This window comes from Polyodon spathula, chromosome 48 (assembly GCF_017654505.1).
Source record: "Polyodon spathula isolate WHYD16114869_AA chromosome 48, ASM1765450v1, whole genome shotgun sequence".
Classification (NCBI taxonomy): domain Eukaryota; kingdom Metazoa; phylum Chordata; class Actinopteri; order Acipenseriformes; family Polyodontidae; genus Polyodon; species Polyodon spathula.
Window position 1 is genome coordinate 2,632,783 of NC_054581.1, and position 17,376 is coordinate 2,650,158.

Here is a 17,376-nt window from a genome sequence, read left to right on the forward strand (position 1 = left end):
ATCAAGCTGGTAGTAAAATCTGGAATGGTTGAAACTGCTATGCAACAGGAGCCTTATTTCCAACCCCTGGTGCTGTGAGATACAGTCTGGCTGCACACGATCTCAGCACAACTCCTGTGTGACACTTGCTGCCCAGGAGCTGGTAATGCAGTTTGAAAATCAATAAAATGATTGATGTGTGTGTTTTTTTTTTTTTTTTTTAAACTCACAGGTCAGGGGCCCCACGTTCCAGGCTATGTTGTTGCACCAGCCCACAGCCTGCACCCAGTGCACCGTGCCGGCGTTGATCCACACCAGGTCCCCCGGACGCTGGATGAACCGGTAAACCGGGATGTTAGCCCTGTACAGGTCCTCCAGCACAGGCCACCAGGACCCCGTCAGGTAGTCCACTCCATGACTGAGAAGGGAAAAAAAACCATACAAGTTAGCTTTAAATACAACAATCTATGAGACCCAATGGAAAGGAGAAATAACCACCAGACTCCAGGAGTGGAAATAAGACTCCAATAGAAGAGCAGTTTGATCCAGTCCTTGTTTTGGTGCAAATATTAATGAGACACACCTAAGCTTGTTGTCTACACACTGTGGGGCTAACCAAGCTGGTAATAAAACCCGGAATGGATCAAACTGCTATGCAACAGGAGTCTTCTTGCCAACCCTGCAATAATAATGCTGGTTATGACAGGGCTGGAAATAAGACTCCCGTTGCAGAGCAGTTTGATCCATTCCTGGTTTTGCTGTGAGTTTAGTAAGACACATCTGAGGTTGTTACCTGCACACACAACAGGGCTAATCAAGCTGGTAGACATGAAGCCTGGAATGGGTGAAACGACACTGCAGTTTTGTTAAATCAGAGATAAAAGGGAAGACTGACACAGTAATTCTGCACACTCATCCCTTTTTCATATCACATGCTGGCATTGAAGTTTATTAAACGCATTTGTATTAAAATCTGAATAATTGTGGTATCGAGTGAATCGCTTGACAGTCTTCCTCTTGAATTCCCTGCTGGTTTTACCTCCAACTTTTTTTTTTTCTTTTTCTCTTCGCTAAAACAGACCAAGGGCGGCGTTTAGCCCGCGCTCACCTCTCACAGAAATCGCTGATCGCTTCCCAGTAGCTGTCGTGAACCGCAAACCACTCACAGTCCCCCGGGCCAATGTTAATGTTCACAGAGCAGAAGTTGTTGTTCTCCTGGTGGCCTGCAGGGGGGGGGTCCCCCCCCCCCGCGGTTCTTTACGTCAGAAATGCAATCGGGACAGATCGACTCGCATCAGAGCAGAAAGAGGTGCTGGAAGCAAAAGCAAACCTGCAACTAAATCTTCACACACAGAGAGCGGTAAGGTGGGTGGAACGGGCTACCCAGGGTCACCTAGTCATGTTGATGAGGCAGAATCACTGGGAGCCTTCAAGTTTTGAGATCAGTCAGCTACTAGGAAGCAGAGGAACTTACAGCTGTGGCCAAAAGTTTAGCACCATCTAGAATTTTATGATTGAGACATTGAAAAACTAAAACTACATGAACGTAATTTAGATCTTATTTAACATCATGTAAATCAAAGAAAACTACAAAATGACATCGCAAAAAAAGTCTCCCAGAAGCCATAATAGTAGTACAGTAGTATTTCATGTTAGATTTCGAAATGTCACATTCTTCAATTGTTTGCCAGTTTTTCCTGAAGTCTATGGGAAAACTACAAAGCAGCTTATGACTGAATATGTTAACAAGATAATATTATTCAGCAGGTTTCATCTGATTTCATGAAGCACAATTAGTTTATTCTATATAGAGGGCGATGCAAAACTTTTGGCCAGTGCTGTAGATGGGCTGAAAGGCCTCCTCCTGTTTGTAAACTTCATTCTGTTACTGAATGCAATGCAAATAAAACAGGTTCTAAAAGCTTTAGACAACTTGACAACAAATTTACATTTTAGGTGATTAAATAAGTTTCAGTATTTTATAGAACGATAAAAACGGACAACGCTGTATAAGTCTACATCTAATAATATCTTAAACGTTTAGCAAAAATAAATGAATAAACAAATACATAAATGAGTAAAAATAGCAGTGAAATCTGATGCAGCCCCACCCACAAGCAGAAAGCAATGCCACTTTAAGAACCCCGGTCTTTTACAGGTCGCATTTTCTGAATCCTGTGTTTTTGGGTCCTGTTACCTGGTGTGCGGCTGCCCGGGACCTTCATGTAGAGCTGCACTGTGTTCATGCCCAGGATGGTGTGCCCCACGTGGCTCAGCATGTTCCCACTGGATGAGACGCGCATGAAAGCGGGCAGCTTGAACAGCTCCTGCAGCTGAGCCTTCCACCTGAGAGAGGGAAGGAAAAGACGGGCGTTAGCAATGACCACATATCAGGTAACAGAACAGTACCAATTCATTTATTTTCAGTGGAAGCGCCATTTGAGCTGCAAACAGCTGGTTCACAAAGGTGTCCCTGGAGCAAGTTCCAGTTAGACACAAGCATGCAGCCAGCTCACCGCTTCACAATCACAAGGCTGCTTCAAACGATCAGACAGCAGCCTCTTAAACTGAGAGAAAGTGACACTGTGGATCCGAGTCAGATGGGGAGGATATTCCAGTCTGAGGGGCTGCAAAAGCAAAAGCGTTCCTTCCAACAGTGGATCTCAGTGCTGGTATTTTAAAATATTGTAACAGCACCGCAGCACTTTAAAAACTGCCGGTACAATCAGATTCAGTTTTACACTTTGAACTGACAATCAACACAAAGCAAATACATTTAACAGAACCGGGTCACTGAAAGGTAAATCAACGCTGTGTGGAGCGGAACTCTGAATCCTATCTAGTTAGTAGTGACCAAATCAAAAAGAAATCCATTGCCCGCCTCAAAACAAAACAAGCTGCAGTACCAGTGCTTGCACAGCAGGCGGCAGCAGATCCCCACGTTTACTCTGAGAGCAGCACATGGTGTTTCAACGTGACTGGAAAGTTCCAGAGAGATCTCAGAGCCACACAAAGCAAAAATGGTGACACCGAGTAGCCGTTAGAAGTGATTTCAAACCATCTACAAACACGTGACTGATTATGCCATTAACAACTGTAGAACACGATTCGACATAATAATTACTATCCATTTTTTTTCTACCGTTTATAAAATCAGTTAAACGGGTATGTACTGTGTCTATCAATCTTTGCCCGTCTTCATATGTTTGTCTTATCAATTATATGGGGCTGCTCTGCTTTTCAATATAGTGATTGTACATGTTTGCCATTATTTTCCGGTTTGTAAAGATCAGGTGTAACAGACTGCTGACGTGGAGTGTTACCCAGAAGCCAGGAGACTTACCGCTTGGCGTCTGACAGGTCAATGTTTGTCCCGAATTTGATAATCTTCCCCACTGGTTTCTGATCCGCAGCGCTGAAAGAAACACATCACAAGAAAATGTAGACATTAAAAGTTTGTTACTCCCCTATAATTATCTGTAGAAAACCACAGAATAATATCACAGTTACTGTGCAATATGAGATAATGTAATGTAATACTCTGTGGTACAGTATACACTACCATAATAGTACACAGTACAAATGCAATCACCCTGCAGAATGAATTAACATTGCTTCATAAAGTGGAATGAAAGCTGCTGAATCATGTTACGTTAACATACTGAATTCCACACCGCTTTGTCGTTTTCCCAGATACTTAACAGAAAATGCGGCATTTCCAAATCCAACATGAAATACTACTGTATTACTAGCACGACATCCGGTATGCGACTGCACAGCGTTAAATAAAACATCTAAAATGATCTTCACATAGTTTCTTTTATTGATTTTTTAAATTTTATTAAATGTCTCAATCCTAAAATTCTAGGTGATGCAAAATGTTTGGTCAGAGCTGTAGGTTAGTTATTGCAGTCTCTGTAGAAATACAGCCCCTACAGCGAACTCTAAAGCAGCCCTACAGGTTTCTGGAGCATTTTGAACTGGCATCATAGACCTGTTATTTTAATTCTAACTACATTGTTATGATAACTGACTCTCAGCTTTGTTAACTCCTAAAGTCTAAATGTAACTCATCAATTTACATAAATAAATACACACAGCTAGTGATCAGACCGAAGAAAAAACAAATGTGGTATTTCATGGTTTTATGTCTGAATCTCACACACACAGTGACTGAAGGGGCTTCAGTCTTGTTCACCTGCATGCCCCCGACTGCACTGCGTGAGTGTGTGAGCTATCTCAAATCAGAACTGTATGACAGCATTAGGATGATTTTTACCTGTTGCTAGGGGGCTCAGAGGCGACAGGGGTCTCCTCTTCATCCTCCTCTTCATCACTTCCCTTCTCCTCCTGAAATCGAAGCAGCAGGTTAGTGTGGAGAAATCAAGAGATGGACTAGCGACACGAACGGCGTGCTATCAAACCATAGCTATCTGGGATTCACATGCCATTCAAGAACAGCGTTTCTCTGATTTACATGAAAACCAAAATGATGTTCTTTTATAGTTTTTGTTTATTATTAGGTCTTCATCTTAATTGCAGGCAATGCTAAACTCCTGTCCTCTGCTGTAGTGGTGGGGAAGCGCGGGTGCAGGCAATTCTCGGGCAGGCTCACCTGCAGGCTCTCCTGGAAGGAGGAGGCTTGGTACTGGGCGTACTTGGCGATGGTGGTGTGAGAACGGCTGCTCTCGCAGGGCCAGGTCTGCCTGTCTCCAGTCGGCTCCCAGTTCTCGTCGGAAGGCTGCTGGACCTGCGTCCGCACCTCCACCGAGAGATCGCCGTTCGCCTCCACCAGGGACTTGGTGGAGAAGAGGCCCAGGTCTGGAGAGAGAGGGAGGGAGAGAGGGGGGAGAGGGGAAAGAGAGGGAGAGAGTAATAAATGAACATGTCACTGGCGTTGGACTATTCCTATTCACAAACCGTAACAAAATAAGGGCCGTATTTTGAAAGCGTCACCTCTGTTCTTTAATCAACTCGTAATGCTCGTATAGAAAAACACATTAATAGTAATAATAATAATAATAATAATAATAATAATAATAATAATAATAATCCTGTACATTTTTACAAAAAAAAAAAAAAAAAAAAACACAACAAAACACTTGGGAAAGCATTCGAAGAAAGCTTGAAAACGTGTAGACTTTAGCAGCGCGGTTCTAGTTCCGTTCCAAACCACTTTCATCGAAATGTTGATTAACAACTGGAGTAAACGCTTTGAAAAGGGGGCCCCTGCGAAGTGGAGACATTGTCTCTGTGTGTAATTGGGGGTCGGGGTACTCACTGAGGCGCAGGGATCCAGCCAGCCCCCTAATGACAGTGATGGGGTTTTTGGGGTCCGTGCAGAACTGCTGGAGCACTGGGGAGAATCCGTCCCGCTTACTCTCCAGCTGTAACGAGAAACAGACACGAAGATCAAGCTCAAAACAGGAGCAGCTGTAAGTGTCACTCCCACTGCAGCCACTAGAGGACAACATGCACTTAAAAACAAAAGTCCAGCATCACCCTGTAGAACTAACACATTTTGCTTCATAAAGTCCAATTGTAGTCTCTTTGATTGATTACATGATGAGAAATAAAAGATCTAAAATGATGTTCATATAGTTTTTATTTCTAGGCGATGCAAAACTTTTGGCAGTGCAGCAACCAAGAGAAATCCCAATGCTGCCCTTTCTGGAGCCGATGGGTTTGTCCCGGGACACTCACGTAGATACTGGGGGTGGGAGGGTTCAGTCTCTCCTGGGGGCTGCCCGAGTTTCCCATCACGGGCTTCACAGAAAATGCAGGTAAGAGATACGACTCTCGAAATCTCCCTTTGATTTTCGCATTCCTGGAAATTAAAAACAAAAACAGGACACGTGTTAGTTTGGGGGGGGGGGGGGGGAGGTGCGACGGACGGGATCATTCCTCCAGTGTTTCAAATCTTCTCAGCATTTACAGCAGCGTGGTCAATGCTGGCCTGAGTTCCAAACCCTGCTCTAAACTGAATCAATCAGACCCCCTCCCGGAACCTAAAATAGTTCATCACCTCATTTTACCTGTTAAACAAACCTGGAGGGGAATAACGGCCCTCCTGGACCCTCTGTGATAGACTGGGCACCCCTGCGTGGATAGCAGCTTATATATGAAGACACCAACCTATAAACTACATCTACAGTGTGTGGAGTAGACAGACAGCTCTGCTGAAACATTCACCGAGCTCTGTAGCAATTCCACGAATGAGGACAGCTAAATAACCCCATCCAACACTGTTAAACTAGGCTCCTGATTATCACTACAATATCAGCGGATGTCATGTCTAAGACAACCCCAGTGCCGTGACTGGACAGCCCTACCCCGGTCTGTTTCTCAAGTCCACTTACTTGCAGGCTCGGATGACCTCGCTGGCCGTGTTGCGGATGGTGATCTGGGACAGCGGGATGCTCCTCTTCTCCTCCACCTCGGAGGCGATGAACCTCTCCCGCTCGCCGCTCTCCACTTTGATCAAGCGGATCTTCAGCTCCTTGGGGGGCTCGTCCGAGAGGCCTTTGAGCTTCAGGAAGTCCGCGGGGGCCAGGGCCCCCCCGCCGCCCCCCCCTTCCCTGCTCCCGCCGGGAGAGGCCACTCCCCCTCCACCCGCAACCTTCCTCCTGGGCTCGGCGCTGACTACTGCACACTCGCCCTTCCCCTTCTCCCTGGCTTGGCTGCCCTTTCTCTGCATGTCCAGATTGCCCAGCACTTGCCTGCTCTTCTCCTTGTGCGATTTGCCTTCCTTGTCTTTGTGTCGCCTGCTTGAGCTGCTGCTGCCAGTTCCGCTCCGAACAGAAGAAGATGAAGATGATGAAGAGGTGTTGGATGTCGGTGAAGAATCCCTCTTCCTGTGCTTCTTGTGTTCTTTGCGGTCTTTCCTCTCCCTCCTCTCGCTTTTGCAGCCCTTCTCCGCCCTCTCCCTCTCAGTCTTCCTGTGATCCTTCCCAGGCTTGACCCGGCAGCTCCCGGCGGGAATGGCATGCCGGGTCAGAAGGACCTCGCAGGTGCGGCTCAGCTCAGACATGGATGTCTCAGACAGGGTCGCCAGCTGCTGCTGCTCCTCCTTCACTTCGGAAGTCCTGGCTTCCTTCTCCAGACCCCTAACCCCGGCTTTGCCACCCCCCTCCGCATAGACGCTGTCATCTTCCTCCTTCTCTTCTTGCTTCACCTCCACCCTGGGCGCAAAATCAGACTCTTCCGAGTCGCTTCTGTCGAACCCGGCTCTCTCCTGCTCCTGCCGGGTTTGGGTCGTGGTTTCCTCCCTGCCCCGCGACTCCTTGTCTTCCCGGGCTGGCGAGGTCGTCGTCGTGTCCGACGAGAACTGCAGCGGTGCAGGAGGGGGGGCGTACTTGAAGGAAGAACCCCGATTTCCAGCACCACCAGGGGGAGGCCTTCCAAAAGGCCCTCCCCTGTAGGAATACTTCTGGCTCTCCAGGACCGAGGCGAGGGATTTGAACATGTTCCCCACGCCTGTCTGCTGCTGCTGCTGCTGAGGAGCTTGGAGCAGCTTGGCTGGAGAGTGCAGTAGCTTGTTATCTTCATCATCTTCCTCCTCCTCCTCCTCCTCCTCCTCCTCCTCCTCAATTCCGCTCGCAGATTCCTCTCGTTTCCGCTCGGGGAAGCCGTAAAGCTTGGCCAGGTCGTTGTGAAGGTAGCTGCTGCTGTTGTAAACGTGACTCTCCTTGACCAGAGGAGCCGGGGGGAAGGAGGGAGTTGGTTGCTGCTGGCTGCCTGGGCTCAGCTTTAAAGAAGGGCTCCTCGCCCCCTCTTCAGAGACAGAGGACGACCTGCTGCATGAAGTCGATGACGTGGCAGGCGACGCCAGCGAGCCCTGCCTGCTCAAGACTGGGGGAGTCTTGTTCACCAGGCTGAAATCCACATTGGAGGGTTTGGGTCTCTCCAGCAAGGGAGGGGGCTGCCGGCTGTCCTTGAGGCCCGGCAGGGGCCGGGGCACAGGCAGAAGGGAGATGGGGGAGTAGCGATCGCTGCAAGCGCTGCTGCTGTACAACTCATCCTCCTTCTGGATCGACTCGTCCAGCATCCTCATGATATTTGCCAGGCCATCGGGGAGAATGGGCTCCTCGAACTGGTCCCCCGTCCCCTGGTCTCCCGTCCGGCTGGGGAAATCTTCAAAGAGCTTCTCGGGGGGTTTCCTCCTTCCTCCTCCTTCTGTCCTGGTCGTCGGGTATTCCTGCGTTTCTGTGGGGAAGAGAGGCAGGACCCCTGAGGTGGCTGGGTCTTTGGGTAAAACAGCTGCTGTCTGTTGCATCAGTCGGCTGTCGATCAGCTCAGAGGGCCTGTGTGACGATGGCAGTGGCGAGGGCGACTGTGAGGGCGATGCAGTTCCTGAGGTGTTTGGCGGCTGGGGTACCTGATGAGGAGGACTGCCTGACCCGCTACTCCGTCTCTCCTGCTTGGTGATGAAATCCAGCCTGTCCGCGGAAGTAGAGGGAGCGGAAATGATGACGGGGGCCGCTGTCTTTTCCGACTGCCAGAAAGGTGGCACCACTCCTGGCTCTTTCTCCCCACAGCGCGGAGAGACCTTTCTGCCATCCTCACCCCGAGCCTTGATCACCGGCGCGGAGAGCAGGCGCTCCAGACTCGCCTCCGCCTCCTTCTCGTCCCCTCCGTCTCCCTCCGGCTGCTTTCTTTCCCTCTCCTCCTCCATCTCCCGTTCTCGGACCCTGCCTTCCAGCTCCGCGTCCAGCTTGTCCAGCACCTCCTCGATGCTCAGCGGCTGCCTGCGAAGAGGCTCATGTCGGTAAGGGCTGGGCGAGGGGGCGGCCCGGGGAGGGTTCAGAACGAGGGGAGGGGGCGGCACAGAGGCGGGAGGAGGAGGAGATGGAGGCGGCGGCTTGTGGCTGATCTCGGCTGTCATGTTTTTCAGCTTCTCAAAGTGCGGTGTCAGCACGCTATGGGACGAGGAGGAGGAGGAAGAGGAAGATGTTGGTGTAGTTGCAGCAGTAGCAGTCTGGGGCAGCTCACAGCGATTGTAAAAGTACTCCCGTTTCTCTAACGGAGGCTGGACCTCTCTTCTGTCCTGATCTCCCAGCAGCTGGTTTCCTCCCATCAGCCCCGGAGTCATCAGGACCGGGGTCGGCAGAGGCTCCTTCCAGCCTGCCGTGGATCTCAGGACGCCAGGAGTCGGAGAGCCAGTGGGGGGCGCCGTGACTTGGACTGCACTGCTGCCGCTGTAGGGGTTACTTCGGCAGATGTCCGTGGCAGCGGGGGTGGTCCCTGGCATCGCGGCACGGCCTGCGTGAGGATGCCCATGCCCTAACAGGGGGGCTCCCCTCTCCAAAGGTCGCCTGTGACCCTGAGTTTCTAGACCCTGATTTCCGGGGTACCGGCCTGATGTCTGGAGAAAAAAAGGAGAGGGAAAAAGTTATTAAAAAAGTGTTCATGGGGGTAGGAATAAGGCTCCAGTTGCATAGCAGTTTGATCCAGTCCTGGTTTTACTGTGAGTTTAACAGAAACACACCTGAACTTGTTACCACAACACTGTGCTGGCTAATCAAGTTTGTTGAAACTGTTGCGCAACGGAAGTCGTCTTGCGATCCTCGTAATGCAGGTATGAATTACAGGACCCAACATGTAACAGGAGACGGGATCAGGTCAGCTCAAAAGTCAAAACAGAAGTAAACTCACCGCACTGGAGACGTGGCTGTTTCTTTGCTGCTGCTTTCTCCAGCTCTCATTTGTCGAGGAGGAAGAGGGGGCGGCGCCCAGGCCATGAGGTATTCCGCTGAGGGAGGAGCTGCCGCGGGCTGGTGTCAGTGGTGGAGGCAGCAGAGTTTGTTGGTTGTGATGAGGGGGGTGGTGGTGGTGAGAGTTGTAAGGCACACAGGTGATGTTTGCTGGTGAGACGTTGGGCCGGTTGAGCCTGGCCTGCTGGGGAGAGGGGAGGGAATAAGGATTATAAGGGTTATTGGAATGCATGTAGCGTATTACATTAAACACACCCAGCCCTCGTTCCATCGCCCCTCACTGTATTAAACACACCCAGCCCTCGTTCCATCGCCCCTCACTGTCTTAAACACACCCAGCCCTCGTTCCATCGCCCCTCACTGTATTAAACACACCCAGCCCTCGTTCCATCGCCCCTCACTGTCTTAAACACACCCAGCCCTCGTTCCATCGCCCCTCACTGTATTAAACACACCCAGCCCTCGTTCCATCGCCCCTCACTGTATTAAACACACCCAGCCCTCGTTCCATCGCCCCTCACTGTATTAAACACACCCAGCCCTCGTTCCATCGCCCCTCACTGTATTAAACACACCCAGCCCTCGTTCCATCGCCCCTCACTGTATTAAACACACCCAGCCCTCGTTCCATCGCCCCTCACTATACTGCGGATTCACATACATCGCGGGCCTGGAGTTTGCTCCCAGGTTTTACTGTCTAACTACGTGTGCCTTAGCTGCAACATACACAGGCACTTAGAATTACTGTTCGTTTTATTTCATACCGCACATCAAACAACAATATACAAAACAATCCAAAACAAAGCATTAATATCTTTCTGTTATCATATACACACGTGTTGCACAATAACAGGAATAAATTAAATTATCTACTTGCTGAAGCGGTTTATATTTTCGCCAGTGAGGTGTTCATGTGTGGCAGCAATGCACTAGTAAAAGCCACAAGGCAGTGACGTCAGCCTCTTACGTTGTTGGGAATGGATTATTTCAATGCAGCCGATTTGTGCATTTGAGAAAGAAGAGGAAGACTCGTGAAATTAATTGGAGACTGAAGTTGATGAGAAGCAATTACCCTCTGCTGTACAAATTAAAACGTGTGCCGCTTTTTATACGAAAAATGAGAAAAAAAACGGTTTGCATTGAGGATTTACACTGGACCCTGGCGCCCCTGATAAAACGAGGGAGTGGTTGTACAATATTTGTTGTCCTATTTGTTTTTCTATGGGGGTCTTGCTATATCGAGGCCCTTGATAAATAGCGGATTTATACTGGACCCCGACACCCGCGGTAGACTTTTGCGATATCATTTTATAGTTTCTCCGATAACGTGATGTTAAATAAAAGACTCTTATATTCATTCTAGGTGATGCAAAACATTTGGCCCTAGCTGCACATATCATTTTACCTAGCCTGTGATGGCTGACAGAATAGGGCTCCCTGCATGCAAGCGTGCTCGGGTTTAACTTTTTAACTTAAATCATAAACTGAGGTAAAAAAAAAAAAAAATAATAAAAATACAAAAAATGTACACACTGGTCCTTACCTGCTGGCTGCTACTGATCTCTCTCGGATCGTTCCTGGGGTCCCCCGCACCTCTCGCCTGGCCTCCGTGGTTGTAGCCGGGGTGCTGCCGGCTCTCCCCTGCTGGTTGCTGGTGGGGGTGTGGGGGGTAGCGGCTGCCCTGCATTACCAAGGGGCCTGGGGCTGGAGTCTGGGGCTGGGGTTTGGGCAGATTGCTGCAGCCGCTGTGCTGGATGTGGTTGCTGTTGAAGTGAGAGGAGAGGGGTGGGCAGGAGGAGGGGGGGGAGGGGGGGGGAAAAAAAATTGGGGGGGAAAAAAAAAAATCCCCCCCCCCCTCAGTGGGCTTGTAAGGGTAAGCACCTCAGGACCCTTCTTCTGTGATGTAAGGGTAAGCACCCAGGGCTGGGTTCTGTGAGTCCTGGTGAAGAAGAAATAAAAAATATAATATCAATATTAATAATAATAATAATAATAATACATTTCACCATTGGGTATTCAGTAATCTAATCTACTCAGGCTTCTTTTTATAACATAACATCGACACGCAATGTCTTCATTGCATGTGACGAGGGTCCGTGAAGCCAGACCCTGTAGTGACTGATGAAGCCCTCACCTGATAGTCGTTCTTCCTCTCGGGGGGCCAGGGCGACACCCCCTTGTGCAGGGGGTTCCACAGCCCCCCCGGCTTGGGCAGCTGGTAGTGACCCCCCGGGTGGTGGAGGGGGTGCGTCGGGGGCAGGTTTGGCATGGGGGGGCGCGGCATTCCGGAACGGTTAATCTGAGGGCGGGAGAGGAAAAAAAAAACAAAAACAAAAAACTCAAATATCTTGAAGGGTTCAAGCTTTAGGGTCACATTCTATTCATTACATTTTTAAAAAGTCATATGAAAACGATTCTGTGCTTAATTGCCATCTTGGGCTTCCTACTAAAAATCTAGGGACTTTTTCATTCTACCACCATTCTAGCATGGCGTCGTTTCACTTCAAGCAAAGCGGTTAGTTCCGCTCCTCACCAGCCCTGTTCTAAACTGTTTAACTGAACTGAATAAACATGACCTCATGTTATCTGTAAAACCTGGAATGGAATAGCCGAATAGCCCCTCCTGGACTGTGACTGTTTGGGATCCCTGCACATTAGTGATATATTTTGGGGGGGGGGGGGGATCTTGAAAGACTAAGAAGCACTATTGGGAAAGGAGGAGCGTGTTTTGAACGCACCCGTTTCCCCTCTGCTTGGTCTCACCTGGTCTGGGCTGATGCTCCTCCTTCTCTTCACCGGACTGGGGATCTCCTCGATGGGAGGGGTGGAAGGTACCACGTGGTGAATGTGAGGGGTGTGCTGGATCACCGAATGGTCAGCGTGCGCAGCTGGCCGTTTCAGTTGGCAGCCGTTTTTCCCTGGGTAGTTTCTTGCTTGCTGCGAAACAAAAACATAAAATCACTGTCAAGATCAAAATGATTTTAAACACAAAATTAGATAGCGGCTTAATTCAATGAAGGATTTATCCCAGGCTAATACCTTTATTATAAAACTAGACTTAAGCAGACCAGTGTTTGGGCTCTAGTGCCTTCAATGTTATTGAAACTAAACCGAGTCAAGCAGAGCAGCGTTTGGGCTCTAGTGCCTTCATCAGTGTTATTGAAACTAAACTGAGTCAAGCAGAGCAGCGTTTGGGCTCTAGTGCCTTCATCAGTGTTACTGAAACTAAACCGAGTCAAGCAGACCAGCATTTGGGCTCTAGTGCCTTCCTCAGTGCTATTGCAGTAGTGACAGTGCTTGTCAGTGTCTGATTCCTGGATGATTACCTGCTGCAGCAGATCCCACACTTCATGTACAGGAGGCAGGATGTGAGGCCGGTGCTGGTGTGGACTCAGGTACTGGAAAGAAAGAAAGAAAGAAAGAAAATGAGAATACAATGAAACAGCCCTTTATTCATCAAGCATTCTTTAACTCCAAACAAAAACTTAATTCTGCTTGTGTGTCTGTTTGCACTATAAATAAATACATTTCGATAATTAAAAAAAAAAAAAAATTCTATTCCCTCCCCTACAGCTTTTAAAAAAAAGATATTGCAATACGTATTTTCACACGTCTTTTTGCATTCGTGCTTATTAAGAATTTAATATTTTGCATTAGCGCTTGAACTATTAAGTAAAACGAAATGTTTTTTTTTGGTTTGTTTTTTTAATATTTTCAAACGTTCCTTTCCATGTAGCTTGAATAAGATATTGCATTAAACCCATGTTTCATGTATCTGCACTGGAGCTCGGGTAAAAGAAAACGAGTACTTTGATTGTGGGCAGATTTAGCCGACTTTTCCAGAGGAAGCGAGAAGCGGTTTTGAAGAGTAGGTCACGGGGTTGTGAAAAATATAGCGTCGCTCGTCCCCACGCGTTGCTACAACTGTTTAAATAACAGACCTGTCGTTTTACACTTATATACCTTCAAAGTCTGTTTCAAAGCCCTTTAAGTGCCCGCTCTGGTGCGCTGATAGCGTCAGGATCATCGCCTGCGTTGTCAAGCAGGCAACACAGCAGTAACGAGTCACGCTGTGTTACAGAACTGAAAAGCCAGAGATCTCAAACCAGACATTATGCTTTGAAACAGACTTTGAAGAGAAGTGTAAAAAGTTGTCAGGATGTTAACGATGACACATGCAATGCTGTATTTTTCGGAACCCTGCTACTTACTCTTCAAAAAGGAATTACTTTGACTTTTTTTTTTTTTTTTAAAACCCTGATCAGTGAAAGTTTCACAGCGCTGGTCTGCATCTCACCCTCTGAAGCTGATTGGCCCGCGCGGCGAGATGGGTGTGGCCCGGGCCGTAGCCGTGGCAACGCGCCCCGTTCTGGTAGCACTTCAGAGCCTCCTCTAGCTCCTGCTCGGACTCGTAGATCTGACCCAACTGCTCCCACAAACGGGCCTGCTGACGGTCCCTCTGCAGAGACTGGACCAGCCCGTGAATCAGCTCGACCCGGTCAGAGAGCAGGGGCCGGGGGGGAGCGGGGCTGAGAAAGAGAGAGAGAGAGAACACTAAAATCATTGGGCAAGTTCCATAGCTTTTTATCATCAGAGACTTAGCCAGAAAGGATCCAGTTGTTAGTGCAGGGTTGTATAACCTCACAGTGGAAAACATTTTTTCAATGTATTTCTATTGCTTTATATGAAATTCATATGAGGTCATCACTGCTAGTTTTCCATTAGTCCCAATTTAGCAGACACTTATCAAAAGCGACTTACAGAGACTAGGGGGGTGAACTCGGCAACATGCAGCAGCAGAGTCTCTTCCAATAGGACCTCGTTTGTTTGGCGTCTCGTCCGAAGGACGGAGCACAAGGAGGTTCAGTGACTTGCTCAAGGTCCCACATACAGTGAGTCATTGGCTGAGCCGGGATTTGAACCTGGAACCTCCTGGTAACAAAGCCCCTTTCTTTAAGCACTGGACCACATACAAAGACTAGAAGAGAGTTTATTTATCTGTCCCCTTACGAACACGGCTTTACTCACCCTGGGGGAAAGTAGAGTTTGCTGGGGTGGGCGGGGCTGGTCATGTGACCTGCCGGCAGGTGAGAGGAAAGCTGTGATTGGCAGACGCTGGCTGGGCCCCTGCATGAGCAAGAAGAGGAGAAAAAGAATTAAAAGGGATTTATCAACTTTCTATTCGCAGCGCAAAAAACACGTGTGCTATCCATAATGGTCCACAGTACAGGATAAAGAAGGAGGGTGCTGCAGAATGCTACCTGGAGGGGGGTATCCAGGCTCGGCTGCCTGGGGGTCCCCATGGCCCCCCCCGGCCGTCCAGAGGGAAAGTGATGCTGCTACTGCGCCCACCAAACTGATCCACTGTGTGATGCATCCAGCCTGGGAGAGGAGAGGAGAGAGGGAGAGAGAGACAGAGAGAAGAGAGAGAGAGATGATGGGGCATGAGTACAAATTTACTCTAAAATCCACTTTCACCTTCTGTTTTAAGACGCACCATTAGCATTGTTTGCAACATCAGCGATGAAAATAATTTACTGTCTAACAAGACACCCCTGTACTTGTTACCGATACACTGGGGCTAATCAAGCTTGCAGTAAAGCCTGGAATGGGGGAAAGCGCTATGCAACAGGAGTCTCATTTCCATCCCTGTACACTGGCCAATGCAATGGTCAATGTAAGCCAATGCTGCCTGGTTAACGTACACAGACGCGATCAGACCAAAAACGCTACAACCATACAAAAAACGAAAAAAAATCTGAGTATTTGAGGGCCATTTAAACATAGGAGTATAACATACAGAGCTCCAAGACTGTGCTGTAATCATGATGTATTTGACCATGTGCTTACCTTTGCACTAATACGCTTGCTATAGCATTGCGCACCAGTGTGAGTTTATGTCAGCTTACTGCCAGCACCTATCTGGTGCATTTGGATGACTTCAGAAATACTAAAAGAAGCTACAATTCAATGAGAAACGTGCGTTTTTAAATTCAACACAAACAGTTATGGATGCTTTGAGGAAATTCTCTCCTTTACAGCAGTATCCTTGCAGTTTTGCCATGTGTTTCTCGTGATTATACAATACATTTACCAGAGCTTACCCTGGTTTGCCATATTTATTAATAGGCTTTACCATACCTCTCTGTGCTTTACAATGCTTCCCTATGCTTTACCAGACCTCTCTGTGCTTTATAATGCTTCCCTATGCTTTACCAGACCTCTCTGTGCTTTACAATGCTTCCCTGGCCAATGCTTACCATGCTTTCACTGTGCTTGATTACACTTTGCCATGCTTTTACTATGAGAGATTTTATACTGGTCTACTTACCACGTTAGCTGAGTCTGCAAGTCTTTCCACTGCAGTCTGTTCCTGGTCCCTCTCCCAGTTTAGAGAACTAAAGTCCTTATTTTGTGTGTGTGTGCGTCTATATACACGAATCTGTCTCTGCGAAGTGTCAGCTCAGAGGTACTCTGTGCGTCTTCACAGCTCCATAGAAACACACTGGGGGAGAGAGGGAGAGATGAGTTCATTGTCGATCCATTGAATTGCAACGTTCCCTGATCCTTCTCCTCCTTTGGTGTACTTTGTATTTTTTTTTCAATGAAGTTTAGGACTTGGATTAATCCAAATGCATCCTAATTCCACGAGATCCTTGGTAATGTGTCCTCAGTGGGGCGAGGGAAAGTCCCTGCACTCACAACAGCGCCAGTGGTTCTCAAGATGTAGCTTAAAAATATATTCCTGTCAGCTTACTGAGTACGGCAATAAAAATGCTTCACACAGCTTTAGAACAAAAAAAAAAAAACACAGTACATCAATTTATCTTGTTTGATTTAACAACTGAAACCAATTCAAACTGCCATTCATAAACATGCCTTGGGAATCATAACCAAAAAGGTGCAAAAGTAAAATAAATAACTAAATAGATCCATGCATATTTCACACAGTACTATGCAGTATATAAAAGAACGATTTTCAAAGAGACACATTTTTAATAAACTACAACAGAAAAAACATTTCTCGATAGATTGTCTGTAGCAATGGTTAAATGAACTACAGCACTGTGCGTAAGCATATTCCCAGATAGCAAGCAGTGCTTGCTCTGATGCCTGGCTGCAGTTTTTAAAGGAGTTTCAAAGAGTCCTTGTGACAAGGGACCTGCCCCCTTCCTACATGAAAGGTGTCACGTGGTACCCTCCCCCCTCATCTCCACCCCCCCATTACACGACTGATGTAAGCACTCAGCAATGTGTTCCAGTCTCTGACGCTCTCCATGGAGCAGAGACAGGCTGTGCTCCCGAAAGCACAGAGCCACACGCTCTCTTTAAAGCATGACGTTGCGTGAGAGGGGTTACACAATGTCTTGAAAGCCGTACTGGCAAGAGAGATTCGGCGAAGACGCATTTAGAAACTCGGAGAAAGGGAGAGAGAGGGACAACAGAAAGGACTATTTCTGGCCAGCAATGCTGGTGAATGCAATTCTGTAAAAGCAGCGAGAGCTCACACTGAAATTTGTTTATAGAGGCGGGGGAGAGGAGAAGAGAACAAACAGCCTTCTAAATAGAAGGATATATATTTAGAGAAGAAAAACATTCTGTCCCAACTATCTGTAGGCTTGCAGATTGAACTCTCCGTGTCTCTCTCGCCTTACAGTTTTAAAATAGAAGAGAGGGTTAACCC

The 17,376-nt window shown here is 47.9% G+C and overlaps 1 protein-coding gene across 1 annotated transcript in view; it reads right to left on the reverse strand.

The window, feature by feature from the left end:
* The window catches only part of LOC121306486 (lysine-specific demethylase 6B-like), a 665,627-nt gene extending 649,132 nt beyond the window's left edge, over positions 1 to 16,495 (reverse strand). The window contains exons 1-19 of the mRNA XM_041238207.1: positions 16,024 to 16,495; positions 14,954 to 15,074; positions 14,721 to 14,819; positions 13,990 to 14,221; positions 13,019 to 13,090; positions 12,456 to 12,629; positions 11,827 to 11,991; positions 11,590 to 11,631; positions 11,236 to 11,502; positions 9,634 to 9,876; positions 6,339 to 9,343; positions 5,683 to 5,806; positions 5,261 to 5,366; positions 4,595 to 4,800; positions 4,259 to 4,329; positions 3,323 to 3,394; positions 2,177 to 2,325; positions 1,088 to 1,202; positions 210 to 397 (exon numbers count right to left, since the gene is read on the reverse strand). Coding sequence (XP_041094141.1) covers positions 210 to 397; positions 1,088 to 1,202; positions 2,177 to 2,325; positions 3,323 to 3,394; positions 4,259 to 4,329; positions 4,595 to 4,800; positions 5,261 to 5,366; positions 5,683 to 5,806; positions 6,339 to 9,343; positions 9,634 to 9,876; positions 11,236 to 11,502; positions 11,590 to 11,631; positions 11,827 to 11,991; positions 12,456 to 12,629; positions 13,019 to 13,090; positions 13,990 to 14,221; positions 14,721 to 14,819; positions 14,954 to 15,069 — 5,446 coding nt within the window. The 5' untranslated portion in view covers positions 15,070 to 15,074; positions 16,024 to 16,495. The remainder of the gene's footprint in view (positions 1 to 209; positions 398 to 1,087; positions 1,203 to 2,176; positions 2,326 to 3,322; positions 3,395 to 4,258; positions 4,330 to 4,594; positions 4,801 to 5,260; positions 5,367 to 5,682; positions 5,807 to 6,338; positions 9,344 to 9,633; positions 9,877 to 11,235; positions 11,503 to 11,589; positions 11,632 to 11,826; positions 11,992 to 12,455; positions 12,630 to 13,018; positions 13,091 to 13,989; positions 14,222 to 14,720; positions 14,820 to 14,953; positions 15,075 to 16,023) is intronic.
* Between the last annotated feature and the right edge of the window lie 881 nt (positions 16,496 to 17,376).